The 18482-nt window shown below is 55.8% G+C and overlaps 9 protein-coding genes across 9 annotated transcripts; 3 read left to right on the top strand and 6 right to left on the bottom strand.

Annotated features, from left to right (window-relative positions):
* Positions 1–63: 63 nt before the first annotated feature.
* On the bottom strand, positions 64–1581 carry BDY17DRAFT_247954 (major facilitator superfamily domain-containing protein; the record flags this gene model as incomplete). The annotated part of the gene is made up of 3 exons (XM_033730865.1): positions 64–982; positions 1038–1424; positions 1490–1581. 3 exons carry the CDS (start codon positions 1579–1581, stop codon positions 64–66), a joined length of 1398 nt encoding a protein of 465 aa, XP_033591796.1.
* Positions 1582–3424: 1843 nt separating this feature from the next.
* On the top strand, positions 3425–5262 carry BDY17DRAFT_247648 (putative P450 monooxygenase; the record flags this gene model as incomplete). The annotated part of the gene is made up of 4 exons (XM_033730838.1): positions 3425–3688; positions 3757–4359; positions 4433–4762; positions 4816–5262. The coding sequence occupies 4 exons, from the start codon at positions 3425–3427 to the stop codon at positions 5260–5262; spliced, it is 1644 nt and encodes a 547-aa protein (XP_033591795.1).
* A 125-nt stretch (positions 5263–5387) lies between these two features.
* Positions 5388–5924, bottom strand: BDY17DRAFT_322091 (OsmC/Ohr family; the record flags this gene model as incomplete). Its single annotated transcript, XM_033736750.1, has 1 exon — positions 5388–5924. One exon carries the CDS (start codon positions 5922–5924, stop codon positions 5388–5390), a length of 537 nt encoding a protein of 178 aa, XP_033591794.1.
* A 150-nt stretch (positions 5925–6074) lies between these two features.
* BDY17DRAFT_99016 (putative flavin-containing monooxygenase) lies at positions 6075–8327 on the bottom strand. The gene is made up of 4 exons (XM_033738916.1): positions 7247–8327; positions 6735–7193; positions 6446–6671; positions 6075–6373 (listed from the first exon to the last, which is right to left on the bottom strand). Exons 1-4 carry the CDS (start codon positions 8237–8239, stop codon positions 6225–6227), a joined length of 1827 nt encoding a protein of 608 aa, XP_033591793.1. The 5' UTR covers positions 8240–8327; the 3' UTR covers positions 6075–6224.
* Positions 8328–8455: 128 nt separating this feature from the next.
* On the top strand, positions 8456–10871 carry BDY17DRAFT_293145 (HAUS augmin-like complex subunit 6 N-terminus-domain-containing protein). The gene has a single exon (XM_033732945.1). It carries the CDS (start codon positions 8583–8585, stop codon positions 10863–10865), a length of 2283 nt encoding a protein of 760 aa, XP_033591792.1. The 5' UTR covers positions 8456–8582; the 3' UTR covers positions 10866–10871.
* A 31-nt stretch (positions 10872–10902) lies between these two features.
* On the bottom strand, positions 10903–13136 carry BDY17DRAFT_315701 (FAD binding domain-containing protein; the record flags this gene model as incomplete). Its single annotated transcript, XM_033735931.1, has 5 exons — positions 10903–12024; positions 12081–12281; positions 12347–12697; positions 12754–12844; positions 12904–13136. The coding sequence occupies 5 exons, from the start codon at positions 13134–13136 to the stop codon at positions 10903–10905; spliced, it is 1998 nt and encodes a 665-aa protein (XP_033591791.1).
* A 298-nt stretch (positions 13137–13434) lies between these two features.
* BDY17DRAFT_293143 (peptidase M76 family-domain-containing protein) lies at positions 13435–14590 on the bottom strand. Its single transcript, XM_033732944.1, has one exon. It carries the CDS (start codon positions 14512–14514, stop codon positions 13792–13794), a length of 723 nt encoding a protein of 240 aa, XP_033591790.1. The 5' UTR covers positions 14515–14590; the 3' UTR covers positions 13435–13791.
* A 297-nt stretch (positions 14591–14887) lies between these two features.
* On the top strand, positions 14888–16828 carry BDY17DRAFT_315699 (uncharacterized protein; the record flags this gene model as incomplete). Its single annotated transcript, XM_033735930.1, has 3 exons — positions 14888–15386; positions 15411–16704; positions 16780–16828. The coding sequence occupies 3 exons, from the start codon at positions 14888–14890 to the stop codon at positions 16826–16828; spliced, it is 1842 nt and encodes a 613-aa protein (XP_033591789.1).
* Positions 16829–16950: 122 nt separating this feature from the next.
* BDY17DRAFT_98980 (serine/threonine-protein kinase 12) lies at positions 16951–18480 on the bottom strand. The gene is made up of 2 exons (XM_033738915.1): positions 18244–18480; positions 16951–18188 (listed from the first exon to the last, which is right to left on the bottom strand). The coding sequence occupies exons 1-2, from the start codon at positions 18340–18342 to the stop codon at positions 17073–17075; spliced, it is 1215 nt and encodes a 404-aa protein (XP_033591788.1). The 5' UTR covers positions 18343–18480; the 3' UTR covers positions 16951–17072.
* Positions 18481–18482: the final 2 nt, after the last annotated feature.

Below are 18482 nucleotides of genomic sequence, written 5' to 3'. Positions count from 1 at the left end.
CTGGACGTAGCAAGCAATCAAGTACTCGGTGACAATGAAGAGGATTTTCTATTCGACGGTTGATCACTGCTCTGTCTGAAATTTGCAGCGGCTTCGTAGAGCAGGGCCCCACCAATAGAAACAGAAAGGAATCGGCATCAAAGCGAGCGCGCAGAACCCCAGCAAGCTTGTTGCCCACCCCGTGCCCAGCCCGTCGTACATCTGCAGTATGAACAGTGGCACGATGGCTGCCATTGTATACCTCGCAATCGACGTTGCTCCATTCGCCGATGCTCCATACTTTGGGCCGTACACATCGATGAGGTATGCCGAGCTTGACACGTAGATTGTCAATGCACCCAGCGTGATGAGCACTGTCGCGAAGATTGGCGACAGGTACGAGATGGAAGGCCGTGCAGTCCAAGCAAACCAGAACAGCCCAATTGGCAGAAGAATCGATCCGAACATGGCACCGTGAAGCCTGGTCTCGGGCGATGGCGTCTCTCCGGCTTCCTCCACGCGAGCCGCTTGTCTCACGACAATCTCGTTGTCCACCAGCAGGCATGCCGGTCCCAAAATGCAGCCGACAATGAGACCAAGAAAGGCCAGCCCTTGATCGATGGTGTCGAAACCGTATGTGGATTTGAAGACATCGGGCAACACGATGACCAGGGCGTAAATGAGGCCGAAATTGAATCCAGCAAAGGCGCAGACAAGCCCCACAATCAGCTCCGTGAAAAGCATCTCCAACGGACGCAGCAGAGACGTGGACATGAACTCGGGGAGTTCTTTGACGAAGGATACACAGCCTCTGGCGAGAAGTTGTGGCTTCAGACGGTCCTTGAAAGAGGTGTCGTCTGCAGCCTTGGCCTCCAACACGCTCTGTTTGGATTCGCGGATGAATAGCAGGCCGGGTAGGACGACAGGAACCGCAATGAAAAGGTAGACCCATTGCGTCCACTCCCAATCATAATATGCGACCACGACAGCACCAATGAGCGGCCTAGGACAAGAGTTAGCGATCCCGGCCTTGCTCGTCGTCAGCGTGACGGACTCACCCGAGGACTGATCCCAGCCACGGCATAGAGTAGTAACAGAACAGCGCCATTCCGCGAGCCCGCCCGGGCTCAAACATGTCTGATATTGTCGCAGAGGCCAACGTAGCACCCGGGCTACCGAAAAAGCCGCCCAGCAGACGCGTGACCAAGAGACTGGCCAGACCATGAGAGAATCCGGTGGCCATGACAAAGACCAGCAGTCCCAGCATTGCGACTGTATATACTCGACGGCGTCCGTAACTTTCGCTCACGGGTGAGCTCACCACAGTGCCCCACCCGAGACCGAGGTTGAACAATGAGAAGGGTATGATGGACACCGTCCTTGAGACGCGCAATTCTGATTCGATCTGCGGTCGTCCCGGAGCGATGATAGATGCGGCGAAAGTTCTGTACATTGACTCGTCTATCAGCAATCATTGACATCAAATCATGTGAATTGGCTCAACACTTACGCGAAGAAGGAGAAACTCGCGACGACAAAGACTGTCGCTACTTTGCGCCACATTGGCCATTCTCGCGCGCTTTGAACCTTGCTCTCCTCCATCGTGCCGGCGGCCGGCACTGCAAGGCCTCAATGCTGAATACAGAAGAACTGACCAAAAGACACCTGAGGATTGCCACTGCTTTTTAGTATTTATACGAGGTGGAGTTTAATCATCGAGCATGTTCCCAATGCGGAAGGAGATCTTGTGCATCATAGACCGGACGATCGACCAGAGGAACGGCCCGCTGTTAGTGGGATACTCTAATTCCAGCGGATATCGTCATACATTTACGCCTCGTCCACGAGGGTAATGAGAGCAGTCCGTGTTCGTAAATCGCGGGGCTGAAATGGCGCTGCCCATGGAAACGATCTCCCAAGGCGAGCTCAACTAGCGAGTGTTTGAGGAATATGCCAGACTGTATCTTCTGTGATTTCAGACCCTGTGTCACTGCCGTGAAATAAGGCGTGCGCTTATTTGAATTTAGCATCCCCGCGGCCGCCGATCATGCGGGATGCTGTACGCGAATCGATGAACTTCTCCCGTCCACGCTTCCAGGTTGAGGAGTTTCGGCCGAACATTTTCTTTTCAGGCCAATGATAGTGGCGGTAATCAGCAGCAAGCTCCATCGAGCGCCGCCCATCTCATCTTGCATGTTCAAAGACAGACGCCTCCGCATCTTTCATTTTACCTATTGCGACGATGCTAAAAAGGGTAGAGGAGTCCTAATCCGCCGTGCCGATGGTCTGGCTGACGTCACACTCAGAAATATAGTTACTGTTTCGACCGCAGTCCACGCGGCGGCGTGATTCACTTCGTGTGGAGATTGCATCATCATCGTCGAGAAGCCCATTGGTTTTCCAGGCGGAAACAGTCTTCCAGTGGTGCACTCGTGTCTTCTTGCATCTGCTCTCAGGAGTCTGGTTAGCGAATCTGGTAACAGCGTGGCGACCGGATCCTCTGGATCCAACGTCAAGATGGTGATCCCCTTCATCTCGCATATCAGTAACACATCTCCTAGCCGACTTTCGAACATCGTAGACAGGAGGCGACTGGTCACGCCAAAATCGCACTGTCCTGAGCCAAATAACGAAGGACCAAGCATCACCGAAGGGTTTGAGTTTCAAAAGTGCCCCTAACTCAAGCTACCCCGACCTACCCGCAGGGTACGCTCAGCCCTAATAACTACCGAAGATATGCGGTCGGGATACAGGCTATGCCGGCCTGTGTGCGACCGAACCCGGCCGTAGGAGCAGCGAGTCTGGGGACGAGATGGTGACAGCAAAATTTGGTACGGCCCGGACGGCCCGGGACGCTCTGCTTGTGCCACTCGTGTGCATAAAAATTCATAAAATCTTCACCTCACTCCGACTTCCCGCTCCTCGATCCCCGCGCATAGTCACGGTGCTCGTCCCAAATGTGGACAAAGGGCCGGCGTTTCACTACTTAGCACAGTCCATCTATCACCAGAGATTCATTCTAAGCTCTGCACCAGCTGCATATCTATTCGCAGGGACTGACGACTGTTTGTCGGATGCTTGCGTGCGTCACCTCCCGCGTCATTTGTACTGAGGAACGTCAAGTCGCCTTCAACTTCTTGGCCCAAATGACGATCACTGCAGGACGGATCGCCGGAGGACGATCATTTGTCGACTGTTACTGCAGCCGGCACAGAGGTGGAGACCTCACGTCGTAACACAGACGAGTGCGATCCACGTCGGAGCATGGAGATGCCGATGCACTGGACCAAACATATGTGTGCTCATTTGCATAACGCAATTCACCGCCCAGCAGGGTGTCTATGATGCCGGACCCATATTGAAGATCACACTCTCCCATATTTCATAAGTTCCGCCCACCAACTTGTATCGACTTTCACAGATCAACCTCTCTACTGGCTTCAAGATGGACAGCAGCAACGTGACCTACACGACCACCACCTACGCGGTGGACGAACCAACGGGCAAGGTTAAAATTCTTCAATATGCTATCCTCCCGTTCGTCGCCTACCTGCTTTATTCGTTCTTCGCCGTGCCCCAGTCCACGCTGAACCGCTTCTTGCAGTCCACGGGATGGGGAGGAAAAAGGGAGGGCTGGTTCCCGGATCTTCGGGCGCGCATCGCTTCGGTCAAAAACACTCGAGCGATGGTGAACGATGGCTATGCTCGAGTACGATCTATCCCCGGTCGTCTCTAGAGATGCCCCGCGATTGAAGTGATACTGACCTGCTGTCACAGTGGAACAAGAGCCACAAGCCATTCTTGATGTCTCGTCTGATCGGCAGCCCCATCCTGGTCCTGCCCCCCGATACCGTCCATGCCATGCTTCAGAAGCCGGATGACGAAGTCGACATCAAGCTTTTCCTCAAGCAGGCGCTGCAATCTTACCACACCGGCTTCCTCGCCACCATGGAGAACGACTTCCATTTCGACGTGATTCGCCACCAACTGACAAGAAAACTGCCCCTTTTGACCGCGGCCGTGTACGAGGAGCTGATCATGGCCTTTGAGGATCAATGGGGGACGGACCGGGCGGAGTGGAAGAAGGTCCCGGTGTACGGGACAATCATGAAAATCACCAGTCGTGCGGCCAACCGCATCTTCTGCGGACCAGATCTCTGTCGGAATGCTGAGTTCCTGGAAGCCTGTAGAGAGTTCACCCAGGAGCTCTTCAAGGCTGGTGCTCTGCTCAACATGGTCCCCGCGTTCTTGCGATCAGTTGTGGCGCCATTCCTTGTTGTGAAGAAGGATAAGCAGCTCAAGATCGCGAAGCGACATCTTTTCCCAGTGATCAAGCAGCGGTTGGAGGAGCTGCGGAATGGTGCTCCACACGGACAGACGGTACGTGGCTCACTATCTCGTCTTCTTTGAATGGTCTCAGGCCTATCTGTCATGAAACTGACTGTGATTCAAGAACGACGGTATTCAATGGATCCTCGAGGAAAGCTTCAAGTACGGTCCGGAACAACAAGACATGGATCTCCTCGCATTGCGCGTCGTCATTCTCAACATGGTTGCCATCCACACTACCTCCATCACCATCACCAACTCGATTCTGGACCTCTACTCTTCGCCCCACACTGAGGAATTTGTCGAAGGACTGCAAGAAGAGGTCGAACGAGTGCTCGCCAGGAACGGTGGAGAATTCACCAAGGTTGCCGTCAACGACTTGCTCCGAGTCGACTCCGCCATTAAAGAGTCCATGCGAGTCTCCAGTCTAGGCTCGATCAGCGTCAACAGAACGGTCAGTCATGCCATCGGGTGTTGTGTAACCCCCATCTAACCTCGTGTGGACAGGTGGTCGCAAAAGATGGTATCGACCTCCCGAACGGCATCCATGTCCCACCCGGCGTTCACATTGCCGCTGCTTCCGCTGCCATCCACCGTGATTCTGCCTTTTACCCGGAGCCCGACAAATACGAGGCTTTCCGCTTCTCCGCACCCCGCGAACAAGAACTGAAGCAGAAAGCTCTTCGCGCCGCGGCCAAAGACACCGAGCAAGCGGACTCTCAGCCATTGAAGAACCAGAGCCTCATCAACACGCAGGATACCTTCCTCAGCTTCGGACATGGTCGTCACGCTTGCCCGGGACGCTTCTTTGCCTCGCAGGAACTGAAGCTGATGCTGGCACACATTGTCACGCATTACGACATCAAGCCTTTCAAGAAGAGGCCGGAGACGATACAGTTCGGCTCGGCCGGGATGCCGGATCCGACTTTCGAGGTTGAGCTACGGATGAAGTAGTGTAGTCGATGTTGATGAGTGGTTCGGAATTTGAGACTGGAATGACACCTGAAATCCCCAGCAATGGGTACTGCTTATTAGACTGCCTTATCATCATCACACGTGACAATGAAAACTAGCTACAACTACTTCTTCGTCCACTCACTCTTCCACTCCACCCCACTCCGCTTAAACAACTGCGTAACCGGACACCTCCTCTCCGTCTCACTCGCAAATTTCCTAAACACCCCCTCCTCCACATCAGCAACAACCTCCACCCTCAACTCAATCGACCTCCAATTCGCATTCCCCTCCACCCCCTCCACCAACACCCCCGGATCCAGCCGCCCATCAACACTCACATTCCACCCTTTCAAGTCAATCCCGAGACCCTTCGCCACCAGCGACCCTGTCACTTGCGTGCAGGTCGAGAGGGAGGTGAGGTTGTAGTGCAGGGGCGAGGGGGCGGCGTCTTGCCCGCCGAAAGCTGGGTAGGCGTCTGCTTTGATTTCGTGGTGGGAGTTTTTCACTTGCACGATTTGCGCGACCCCTTTGCCTTTGCCTGTGACTTCGAAGGGGATCGTTTGCCTGCGGTGAGTGGTGGTTGCGAAGGTCCGAGTTCCGGGTGCGAGGCTTCGCGCTGAGTGATATGCTGGGCGGAGGAGGTTGTTGATGGACGCCATGGTTTTCTTTACTTTTTGATCTGTCTGGTTCTGTCAATTGATGAAGATGCATGTTACGGCCGCTCATCGAGCAATTGTCATGTATGTGGTGGTGTACAATATCCCCGCCTGTCCGATGCTATCACCCAAGACTAGCGCAGATGGTGTGATTTGAGGAGGTCCATCAGGCTGTGGCATGCTGTACAATGCCATCAACTCATCCGTGGATCTGCTCTCTCTCTATGAATCTAGATTGAATCGCTAGTTACGTGGCGGGCATTTGATGGTAGCAGGCGTGTATGCAGAAATTCGAGCAGAGTCTCATGTATCAGTCCGTGTCGGCGGCACAGGAGTGCGAGAATACACCTGCATCGGAGTGCCCGTGAGTTCCGCCTTCATGTGCATGGCAAGGAACCTCGAGAACCATCGACATGGCCCTATCGCGCCTCCGGTGCACGCGAGGCCGGGATCTATTCACGAGTGTCAGCATCAATCATAAGTCGAGAGCCACAGCCGTGACATTATTATTCGACCGCACTTACGCCGAAACCTGAAAGCGCCAGACTGCTCGCCTTCGTCGTCCATTCGCGAGAAGTCTCCGACTTGATCCGCCACGGCCTTGCCGAAGAGCTGGTGGACACGATGACGAAGGTTTGTTTCGAAGCCTGTGGCGAAGACGACGCAATCCGCGGGGAGTTCAGAGCCGTCTGCGAAGCCTAGGCCGTTGGGCGTGTAGTGCGTCAATGCAGCGTCGGATTTGATTTTGATCTGGGAACGACTTTGGTTAGCGATTCGACTTCAAATTGACACTATCGACGGTGAGGTTCCTACCAGACCATCGGCGATCTTCTTACTCGCCCCGACATCCATGTAATGCCCTCCCAGTCTCTCAAAGAGATGCCAAATCGGATCGCCAAATACATCCACTCGGAAGCCGGCCTTCTGCAATGCCTCGAAGCGCCCGATGTTCTGTCGTATCATGGCGTGGATTGGCGTCATAACCACCAGCCGCTGGATTGCATTCGGATTGGACTGTCCCAGTCGATCGGCAACATGGATCGGAACTTTCGCGTTGTATGTTCGTTCCTGGACCTTTTCGTACCATTCTGTGGGAAGGACGAAGGTGTCTGATCGCTGGACCATGGTGACAGATGAGCAGCCGGCATCGAGCATGTCTTCTGCGATATCGTGCGCGGTGTTTGCGGTGCCGATGACGACGGCTTTCATCCCTGCCCATTCTGAGGCGGATTTGTACTTTTCGGAATGCTGGACGATGCCTTTGAATCGGTCCTGGGTCGGAGTCAGTCACAGATCTAGCTCGAAGGCACACGAATATCACATACCCGCCCTGGTAGTGCCGGCATGTGAGGTATCTGGCCACCTGCTCCGACTGCCATGATGACAAAAGATGAAGTAATCTCTTCTTCAACATCGTTCTCCTGACGGCGAATCTTGAGTGTCCACGATCTTGTTGCTTTATCCCAAGAGCCACCCAGCAATTCAGTGGAGCACCAAACATTGACACCAAAGTTGCGCGCCCAAATGTCGTAGCCCTTCGCAAGATCGTCTTTGCTGAGCCATTGCCCATACTCCTCGGTCCACGTGCGCTCAAAAGGGAAATGCGTGTAGTCCTTGATGGTGTGCAGTCGTGCGGAATCGTATCTGTTCTTCCAGTTGTCGCCAATGGCTTCGTTCTTCTCGAGAATCACGTAGGATATGCCGAGGGCCATGCAACGTGCGGCGACGTTAAGTCCGGCTTGGCCTCCGCCTACAATTACACAGTCGAAGTGAGAGTCTTCTGAGTGTGTGCCATTGACGTTGTGAGTTGTACCGTTGATGGAACCATTGATCTGGTGGCCTGGTGTGGCAGCACAGTAATCATCCACACTGGGCAGGCCTTTGATCCGGTCGAGGACAGTGGTCATCACCCATATCTTCCACCCATCGCGATCCGAGTCGTCTTTGGCTAGCCATAAGCTAGCCGTACAAAGCAATGGCGGCTCACTCGCCGTCTCGAATGTGAACGGAACATCCACCCAAGAGTGACCACCCGGAAGCCTTCTAAGCTGGGACTGCTCGACTGCAGCATGGAAAGAATGGGGCCGTGCTTGGGCGATGCATTCTCGCCATGCAGCAGACACCCCTTTCGCGCCGTAGAAAGTGCGTATGGTACCCGTCAGGGCGTAGGTGTCGCGCCAGACAGCATCATCGAGGAAGCTTTGTTCTTGAATATTCGCAAAGATGTTGCCATATGCAGCCGCTACCTCAGCCGCTTCCGTGTCTTCGGAGATGGGGACGGATGGTAAGGAGACGGGCAGGGGTGCAAGTCGAGACATGCTTCAGAGCAGGGTGCTAAAAGAAATGTGAAATGAATGGTCTCTCTGCCTTACTTTGCCGTATCATGTCTAGATTCTACGATCGCTGACGATGGAGTGATGATGTCTGTGTTATATTCAAGCGAATTAGGCAGGTGCGGCGCGGGACCCACTCGGCGCGCGCATTGGCTTCCATTCAGGAGGTGGAGTTGGCGTGTTTACAACCACGTCTCCTGCATACTGCATCCCGCATACCGCATTCTCCCCTCCCTTTGACACCTGTCATCACCACTTCCACAGCCCGCGATGGCTATTTGGTCGTGTGTCTCGCTGTCCGCCCACTGCATCTCCGACACATCGTAACATGGACCGGCCACTCTCCGCCGCAAGTTCAGGTGTCGCTCCCTCCGCCTCAACACACAAACGGAATGCGTCGGTCAAGACAACTTCTAAGCCGTCCGGGCCCAGCGTCCTTGATCTCTTCGTCACCAACCTCCGTTTTCTGAATTGTGATCGGCTGCCGGGTTGGCCCAATATCACCGCCGCCTCCTTCGGCATCCACGATGCTCGAACCAAGATCAAATGCGCCGAGTACGCTCTCTACCAGCTCTTCCGAATCTACGACCCGCACACGACAACCGAGAAACTGCAGCCCTTTTTCCCGCCGCTCGAACCCCTACAAAGCGTCAACCTGCGCGCCGCGTTGTATCGATGCCTGAACGATTTGAAGAAGAATGGCGTGCTGCCCAAAGATGCGGTGCTCAGGAAGTCCATGCTTGATGAGTGTCAAGGCGACAAGTTCTGGGAAGTTTGTCTGGCCTTCTCCGCCTTGGTGCTTCGCAAGGTGACGCTGGAGCGGAAAACTCGGCATGGAAGACCTGTGGCGGAGCAGATTGGTACCGCTCCGAATGCCGGCAAACGAGCTAGGGAGTCCATGCTTCCATTGGCTTTCGCGCATACCGCTGCTCTGAAGAAGGTCTTGGATGAGAGAAGACGAAAGAAGGAGACGTATATCAAACTGCACGACCTTTTCGTGCAAAAGTCGGCAGAGATGAAGCAGAGGGGTAGTCAATCAGGAGACAATGCGCGGAAAGTGAAGACGCTATCGGCAGACAAGTTGAGAAGTCTCGAATCGGCGATAGGAAAGGGCTGGGTGGGCAGTACAGAGCTGAAAGGCGCGCTGATCGAGGGAGACACTTGTGGCCGAGGCGATGGAATTCTCGTTGAATCCTTCGACCATCTCTGGCAGCAGGCTGGAGAGCAGGGACTAACCGTGTCGAGCGGTGCCGACGTCGGCCTTCTTCAGGATTTGAATAGTCGAGCTACACAGCAGAGTGTCCGGCTGCGAATGTGGCAGAACTATCTCAATCGCGTCGTTGCTGCCCGACCGGAACCCAGACCGCCCACCGGAAACTCGGAATCGGCGGGGCCTGCCCTTCGATTCGACAAGCATCGAGGCATCACTCGCCACGAAGTTGTATCGGAAGATGACGAGGGAAGAAGAGAGACGAAATGCAAGCCGACACCACGACCGCAGCAAACGCGGCACGCTACCGCTTTCCGGTACGATGAAATCCTCACAGCGATGCGTGAAGATCTGAGGAAGAGCTCCGGCAACCGCAGCTCCGATCAGTCAACCATCTCGCCACCCAAGCGAGCACACCCACACCCAATGCCTGTGCGACCTTCGAGTTTGCTGTTGGATGCCGCGGCGGGTGCTCAAAATTCCCACTCGCGCTCTCCATCGATGACCGCCGTGCCTATGCGCCCACGCATGGGACGACGAGTGTCGTCGCAATCCAAAGCATACGAGAAGCCCAAAGTCGACAGCCAAAGAGAGCCAATCCCGCTCAAGTCCGAGCTCTTTTCACCCTTGAAGGAGAATCGACGGAGTGTCAGCTCTACCATGTCTTTTTCTCCCGTTCTTCCATCGGCTGCTGAGGGCACGGACGATGGCGATGCGGAGCGCGGCGCAGCTGTAATTGGAAAGGCGAGCAGAGCTCAACTCAAAGATGATGCGGATAGTGGAGTCGATTTACAATCCTCGCGTGACGATGTCGTGACCGATGACAACGACGCCAATAGCAGCAGGAGCTCGGTGTCTCTTGACAACGATGCAGTCAGTGTACCCCCTGCCGACGCTATATACCGAAACCCCGCGATAGACGCTCTTCGACCTTCACTGGCAGAGAGGACAAGAAGATCTATTGCATACAACAGCGAAGACTTTGCCAGTACCCTGCCTCGAGGACAGCCAGCCAACGACCATGGGACTACACAACGCGAGCCCGCCAATTTTGCGCAGACTCAGAACACGCTTCTGGACCGAACGCGCGAGTCCATCTCCGCCGCGCCCACTCCTCTGGACCTTCCAAAGAAAGCCTCCCACATCGCATCCCGCTCATCGCAATACCCGGCCAAGCAGTTCGACACGCCGCACAAGAGTGGAAATAGAGATTTCACGCCTATGGAGCAGCTCATGTCGCCTGAAGCCGAGTACGAGAGCGTGTTCCGATCACGGCCTAGGATCGCACTCAGTCCCATTCTGAGTCCACGTGATGATGAAGATGGAGAGTTAGAGACGAGGTCATTGGATGTGGATGGAGGAGGCTCGAGTCCGTTGGGGTTCGTAAGCTCTAGACGATGAATGCTACTTATTTCTACATTCCACAATCCTCTTCCGTCTAGTAAGTTCTCTTCACAGGGGGCACACTCTTACATTCCGCCTCGTCCAACGTCGAATCAATCACCCGCCGATACGCCAACTTGACCTCATCCCCCTCCCTCCCCTGCCAACTAAGCGTATGCAACCTCCACTTCTCATCATCGCGCTCCGGGAAGTCCTCGCGCGCATGACTCCCCCTACTCTCCTCCCTCGCCACCGCACTCTTAGCCGTCTGCGCCGCGCACGTCAGCAAATTGCGCACCTCGAGCGTCTCAATGAGATCCGAGTTCCAAATCATGCTCTTATCCTTCACCGCCAGCCGCGTCTTGAAGTCCTGCTGAATCTCCGCCATGCGCTTGTTGCCCGCCTCGAGCGCGTCCTTGGTGCGGAAAACGGCAATGTCGTTCTGCATTGTGCGCTGCATGTCGGCGCGGATCTGCGCGCCCAGCATCTCCCCGTCGGATTGCCGGATGCGCTCCATTTCTTCGAAGTGGTCCATGCCGATGTTCTCTGGCCCCCGCGTGTGCGCCATTCCGCGCTCGTTCTTCTCTGCGATGTCCAGTGCGCAGGCGCGGCCGAAGACGACGATGTCGAGCAGGCTGTTGGCGCCTAGGCGGTTAGAGCCGTGCACGCTTACGGAGGCTACTTCGCCGGCGGCGTAGAGGCCATCGACGGTCTTTTCTTCCATTGTTGATGGGTCGATGGTTATGACCTGGCCTTTGTAGTTCGTCGGCACGCCGCCCATGCAGTAATGCACCGTTGGCAGTACAGGGATAGGCTGCTTGGTGATGTCGATGCCCGCGAAGACGCTCGCCGTCTCCGCTATCCCCGGCAGGCGCTCGTGGATCGTCTCCGGCGGCAGATGGCTGAGTTGCAGGAAGATGTGGTCCTTTCCTTCTCCGCAGCCTCGCCCCTCGCGGATTTCGATGTTCATGCTTCGCGACACGACGTCGCGCGAGGCGAGGTCTTTAGCTGTAGGGGCGTAGCGTTCCATGAAGCGCTCGCCTTCGCCGTTGAGCAGGTAGCCGCCTTCACCTCGGGCGCCTTCGGTGATGAGCACGCCGGCGCCGTAGATTCCGGAGGGGTGGAATTGGACGAATTCGAAGTCTTGGTTGGGTAGGCCTGCGCGCGCAATCATGGCCTGAGAAGAGACATCGTTAACAAGCGCACGTGTGAGGGAGTGTGGTGTATACTCACGTTCCCGTCTCCGGTCGACGTATGCGCGGACGTGCAGGAGAAGTACGCTCTGCCGTATCCACCAGTCGCCAAAATCGTATTCCTCGCGAAGACTCGATGTAATGTGCCGTCTTCCATCGAAATGCAGGTGACGCCCACGCAAACTCCATCGACCATCATCAAATCGGTACAAAAGTACTCGATGAAGAAGTTACAGTTGTGCTGTAGCAATAAGCAATGTCAGCCAACCACCCCGATAACCAAGCCATAGGTCATGGGAAACCCACCTTCACACTCTGTCCATAAAGCGTATGCAGTAACGCATGCCCCGTGCGATCCGCCGCCGCACAAGCACGATACGCCTGTCCACCTTGCCCAAACTCCAGACTCTGGCCTCCGAGTGCGCGCTGGTAAATCTTCCCGTCATCCGTGCGACTGAACGGCATCCCGTAGTTCTCCAGCTCATAGATACTCTTGGGCGCTTCCCGCGTCATGTAATGGATCGCGTCTTGGTCGCCTAGCCAGTCCGACCCTTTCACAGTGTCGTACATGTGCCAGCGCCAGTCGTCCTTCGTCATATTGCCGAGAGCAGCATTGATGCCGCCTTGCGCTGCGACGGTGTGGGAGCGGGTGGGGAACTGCGTGGATGGGTTTAGAAGAGCAATCTTGGACCAGGACGGGGCAGGAGACGCACGAGTTTGGTTATACATGCTGTTTCAAGGCCGGACTCAGCAAGACCGACCGCGGCTCGAAGACCTGCTCCTCCTGCTCCAACGACAATGGCACTGCGCGGTTGTCAGTACTCTGCCGGCCGGCGACTATGATTGTGTGTGTGGTGACCCACTCGTAATGATGGTCAATCACGGAATGTGGGAAGCTGGCTGCTATTGACGAGGTGGTTGCTCTTCTCCGCTGTGCTTGTCCCAGTAATCCTCTTCGTTGTTGTGCCAGACATAATTGCGCTGGTCTTCTTCCTTTCCATGCGGGTGAGCTGCGGGAGAGGAAGGAGGGCGAGGAGCGCGTAGGATGGAGGAGGGGATTGAGATCGAGGCACGTTCTGCTCAATGGGCGGGCCATTGCGTCTGGTGGATTTGGACGGGCTCGCAAGAGGTATTTAACGGTCTAGGAACAATGTACAGACGCGTGAGAAAGAAATAACAATATTCATAGCGCCTTTGGATGGAATATGAAAGACGATGTGGCGACGCTTGATTGTGTGTTAAACAAAAGAGACAAAGTGATGTAGCCGTCTTCGACTGGGCCGAGGGGGAGCTCGAGGTGTAGTTATCCCCGCACGGAAATAATCAGTCATTGGAGTATGGAGAAATGGTGTTATTACCGGCTGGTGATGGATATGAAATGAAATAAAGAAATAGCACAAGGCGGTAGGTAGATATTCTGATAAGCCTCTAGGTGGTAGACTGTGGATGGGTGTGAGAGGAGTAGTTCCCGTAGTAGCCGCAACCAGTAGGCATAGCCTTTGCATAGTTGCTCTCTCTAATCTTTCCCAGAGAATGCTTCTGTGCCGGATTGATCAGCTGCACCGCGCCATGATCGTCGCAGAGCCTACACATCTGAAAGTCGGCGGGTAGCTGGAGGTTCGAGGAGAGCTGATCCTGTCTCGTGGTCCTCATTCCTGGCCTCTCATTGGGGTGATGAAGGGCCCAACTTCCTTTCCATCGTCAACGCCCTCTTAAGTGGCTCCTTGTTATGCAAATAAGCATGCCTCCCATCACCGATAAATCTCATCAAAGGGCCGGGTATCGTTGAAACAGCTGTCAAAAACCTCATTCACCACCTTGGCCGCCTGCACATCATCCTTGCAGCCCGGACGTCCCGCAACGCTCAGCGCCGCTCGTCTCCGCACACACTCCTGCAACTGCTGCGTGAGATTCCATTGGCCTCGCGTGAAAAACTCGCGCATCCATCTGCACTCCCCGCTCAGCGTACTCGCGCGGATCTCCATACAAGCGGCATGCCGGAGATCGTAAGGGTCGAGTTTGAAGCGCATGTGATCGTAGGCATGCACCATTTCGTGCGCCAGCGTGTCCTCCAGATGCCCGCGATTGCGCAGCTTGTTTGCGCAGACGAGAATGCCGTACTCGGTGTCGAAGCCGCCGCTCTGCGCCTGCCATGGCTCACAGCGCCGGCAGCGCACGTTGTCGGCGGTTATGTTGGCGCTTTGCCCGTCTTTACTGCCGTCGAGGAGCGCGATTTCGGTCTGCATGAAGCGGATGATGGGCGAGTGTTTGAAGAGCCATTTCTTGTTCTCGTCGCAGCGCCGACAGTCTTCCTCTTCGTTGAGAAGATCGCGGGTGTTGAGGTACTTGTCGCGGGTGGAGGAGTCTGCGCTGCCGGTGAGGATGGAGAAGAACGTGGACCAGGTGTAGAAGGTGCGGTCGATTTGGGGGGAGGTGGTCGTTGACGTCCCTTCTTTTGCGCTCGTCTCCGCCATTGTCGGGAGTCTTTTCGACAGGACTGTCCGCCTGTTGCCAATGACTTTCAGCGAGTCTATTCAGGCAAGGTCCCACGTGGAGGAAGGATGGCGCCAAGCGATAGGCGAAAGTTTAAGCTAGCTATCGCTCGCTTGCTTTCCGTCCGCGCCGCTGCCTCCTGCTGATCGTCACATCAACCAAGCCACGCATTCACGCACTCCACTCTCCCCTCCCTCCCGTTCCGCGACATCAGCAGCATAGCATTGACGAGGAAGCAGACGCCAAACAAGGCTCCCACTACACGCCGAACTCGCGGCGCAGTGATGTGTCGAGCAGGACGATCACACAGCCTCATATGAACCTCACATCTCCCCCGCCGAGCAGAGGCCGGCAATGAGCACCAACAACCACCAACATGTCCAGACCACTTCTTTGGCCTCCGCCGCGCAGTCCACCCTTTCCGTTCGCCCTCGAGCCAATCGTCTGATCTCCGGCCTGAGCGATGCCGACGATACCGAGTGGTCCTCGGGCCCCGCCCTCGTGCCCTCTCCCGGCGGCAGCAGATCAGCCTCGCCCCTTCCAGCTGCGCACCCCCAGCGCTCCAACCCCGCGTATGCGAGCCAGAAGTTCAACAGCACGAGCTGGGGCCGGCGAGCACAGATAGCCGCACCGAAGAATGGGTCAGTCTCATCTCCTACCGCGACCACATTCTCCGGTGTCTTTGGTTCATCGTGGACAACATTGCAAGGGTTTGCATCTGATATTCTTGGCAACGATGTTCCATCAGATGGCGGTGCTGCCGTCAAGGATAACAAGAAGCTTCCCTTGCCAAAGTGGTACCGTCAAATGACTCTTGCACCCAAGGAGGGCGGCAATACCACCTCGGCATGGGGTCCTTCCTCTGTCTCTTCGGCAGCTTCTGCCTCGATTGGCACGGGCACAAATGCAGATCGTGAATCTGCTGTACGGGCACAAAAGCGGAAAGATATGCTTCAGCGCGAACACAGCACATACGCCGACACCTTGGGCAAGTTTAAGCGACGGCTATCGGATGATATGGAGTCGCGGTCTGCTCCGCCGGGAGAGGATGATGAGAGGGGAGGTGCATTGGTTTACTTGCATCACGTCCAGAAAGACGACACCATGGCCGGCATCAGCATCAAGTACAATTGTTCTGCGAATGTCCTGCGAAAGGCGAATAGATTATGGACCAATGACACTCCACAGGCAAGACAGACGTTGGTTATACCGGTAGGGCAGTGTGGAGTCAAAGGCCGACCGATCGAGAGTGGTAGTGTCGATATACTCGGCTTCACCGAAGCCGAATCCATCCCCCGCCCGCAGCAGGGCAAGGACGCTCTTCCGAATGGCCATACCGCAGTCCATACCCGGTCCAATTCGCAAACCTCTTCCGCTACGGGGGCTACCGACAATGCGCCCCCGTGGGATCACGACTCCTGGGTCCAGCTTCCCAACTTTCCTCAGCCCACCGAGATAGCACGCCTCTCGCGCCGAACACTCGGCTATTTTCCCCCCGCTCGACGAAAGAGTATCGACCGTAACACACCGAGCACTTCCCTCGATCTCCAACGTGTCTCCACCTCAGACGCGCGTCACGACAGCCAATCACCACAACGTCCGCGGAGGGGTAGGAGACACAGCAATGTGAACAACGGCTACTTTCCATCCTACCTAGCAGGGCCAGGCGGCGTAGGCACAATGAACAAGAACGTCCGCTGCCCGGGGCCAGCCCAAGACGGCCTGAACAAGATGTTCGCCAAACACCTTCCGGATGTGGCCCCGCCTCGCAATCAAACCGACCTCTACCAACCCGAAGTGCCCCTCTACACCGACGAGACACCCATCAGTTCGGGCGTTGCCACTCCGACCGGCAGGAACGCAAACATGCAGCTCAACTTGGAGAACGTGGGTGGGGCGATTGAGAGCTGGGCCCGCAGAATGGTGACCAAGGCCATGACGCCAACGGAGGCGCAGGCGAAGCACAAAGCGGCGAGAGCGAGTGTCGGGAATGCGGGGAAGGGTGCAGGCGGGATTGGGGATTTAATCGAGATGACGGACGAGTTTGAGATTGGCGGAGATGATGAAGAGGATGAGGCGCTGCAACACGAGCCGGAGAGGGGCAGGCAGATTTCTGCTGTTGCTGCTGGCTCATCTCGCAATCCGCTAAATGGAGGTGGTGCTCGTGGTGAGTTTGGACAATTGAGTGGGAGTGGAGCTGATTACTTTGGCGATGCGTCGGTGGAGACTGCCGGCCGGGGGACGAGTTCGTCGGCTGCATATGGAGGGGGAGGAAAGGCGAGGAAAAGGGATTGATGGACTTGTGTCATGTTGCGGCCATTTGTCTAGGCTTTTGGGGGGAGATGCCGTATTGCGAGATCACCAAGGAGCCGTCTCAAATTCGTCATGACCGTCGTTCCCACACCTATTGCAACTGCACTGAAAAACTTGTGCGACTGATGGACTCTATGAACTCCATCGCCGCCGCCGATGCCATTTGCTTCGAGAGACTGAAAGAAAATGAACTGATGAAACCACCCACACTCCTCTCACTGCCCGTCTATCGCTTGTCCCCAAGAGACTTCTGATGAGTCCCCCGCTCCCCTTTGACACAGTGCTTCAGAATCCACGGATGACTCTCCACCTCCTCCAAACTCAACCGCTTCGCCGGATCCAACACCAACAACTTCGTAATCAAATCCTTCGCATCAGCACTCACAAACGCCGGAACAGTCATATCCCCCCTGACAATCCGGCGCTGCGTCATGGCCATCGTATCCTCAAACGGCGCCTCGCCCACCAGAAACTCGTACGTCAGCACGCCCAGCGACCACAGGTCAATCGCCTCGGTGTACCAGTTCTCCGGGCCCTGCTTGAACATCTCCGGCGGCAGGTAGTCGAGCGTGCCGCACATGGTGTTGCGCCGGTTGTTGGGCGCGTGCACCGACCACCCGAAATCGCTGATTTTCAGCTCCCCATGCAGGCCCAGCAGGATGTTTTCGGGTTTGATGTCGCGGTGCATGACGTGCTTTTTGTGCAGGTATTTGAGCGCGCTGGCCATTTGCGCGATGTACTGTGCGGCCAGCGGTTCGGGGAATTTCTGCGCTTTGCGGAGGTGTTTGTACAGCTCGCCTTTGCCCGCGAATTCGAGGATGAGGAAGATGCGCTTGGTGTCGTGGAAGTGGCCGTACAGGCGCAGCACGTTGGGGTGCGCGAGGTTGGATTGGATTTCGATTTCGCGCCGCACCTGCTTTTCCACTTTGTTTTGCTGCAGTTCGGATTTGTGCAGCACTTTGAGGGCGCACACGAAGCCTGTCGAGCGGTCGCGCGCGAGGTACACACGCCCGAACTTGCCTTTGCCGAGCGGCTTGCCGATCTCAAACATGCCTAGGTGGAAGTTTTTGGGTTTGAGGAGTTTGGTGTCGGCGGGGAGGAGGAGGGTGATGGGCTCGGCTTCCGAGTCGCGGCTTTCGGCGCTGTGGCGTTGTTGATGTTGGGCTGCTTGCGAGGGTAGAGTGATTTTCGTGATGGTCGTGGTCGTAGAGGTCGTTTGAGATGTCGCTTGGAGCGTCTTGCTTTGCGCGTTCGTGGGGATCTTCTGGAGAGGCAGTTTCATTCGGTTCTGAGCTGCTTGAGAGCCCAGGTTGGATAAGGAGATGGCGTGTGAGAGCGAGCCCTTCGCGACATTAGCAATTGCCATGATCGTCTGGTTTGTCGTCGCTTTTCCTCACCTTTGATTTGTGCGCCGCCCCATGGGCATTCGCATCCTGATTCTCATCCTGAACGGAAATGCCTTCGAGCCGCTGCTCAAGGGCTTGGATGTCGGCCATTGTCAACGTCTGCGCTATCGTAGGAATGAGAGTGGATACGATTTAGACGAATGCCGTTTCCTGCGCACGACAACGGAATCTTGGAAAGACGAGTGTCGTCGATGAGGTGTGCATCGCAGCTTCGACGAAGCTCGCCAGAT

Source organism: Neohortaea acidophila, assembly GCF_010093505.1.
Source record: "Neohortaea acidophila strain CBS 113389 unplaced genomic scaffold BDY17scaffold_3, whole genome shotgun sequence".
Classification (NCBI taxonomy): domain Eukaryota; kingdom Fungi; phylum Ascomycota; class Dothideomycetes; order Mycosphaerellales; family Teratosphaeriaceae; genus Neohortaea; species Neohortaea acidophila.
This window is presented reverse-complemented; position numbering and strand designations above follow the sequence as displayed.

What these genes read in the sequence shown, in the direction of transcription:
- BDY17DRAFT_293145 (XM_033732945.1), top strand. Translation starts at nt 8,583, where the DNA reads ATGGACCGGCCACTCTCCGCCGCAAGTTCAGGTGTCGCTCCCTCCGCC.
- BDY17DRAFT_293143 (XM_033732944.1), bottom strand. Translation starts at nt 14,514, where the DNA reads ATGGCGGAGACGAGCGCAAAAGAAGGGACGTCAACGACCACCTCCCCC.
- BDY17DRAFT_99016 (XM_033738916.1), bottom strand. Translation starts at nt 8,239, where the DNA reads ATGTCTCGACTTGCACCCCTGCCCGTCTCCTTACCATCCGTCCCCATC. An exon ending in TGCCGGCACTACCAGGGCGG is followed by an intron (nt 7,194 to 7,246) that starts GTATGTGATATT and finishes ACTCCGACCCAG; the next exon opens with GACCGATTCAAAGGCATCGT. An exon ending in TGGCGCTTTCAGGTTTCGGC is followed by an intron (nt 6,374 to 6,445) that starts GTAAGTGCGGTC and finishes ACTCGTGAATAG; the next exon opens with ATCCCGGCCTCGCGTGCACC.
- BDY17DRAFT_98980 (XM_033738915.1), bottom strand. Translation starts at nt 18,342, where the DNA reads ATGGCCGACATCCAAGCCCTTGAGCAGCGGCTCGAAGGCATTTCCGTT. An exon ending in GGGCGGCGCACAAATCAAAG is followed by an intron (nt 18,189 to 18,243) that starts GTGAGGAAAAGC and finishes AATGTCGCGAAG; the next exon opens with GGCTCGCTCTCACACGCCAT.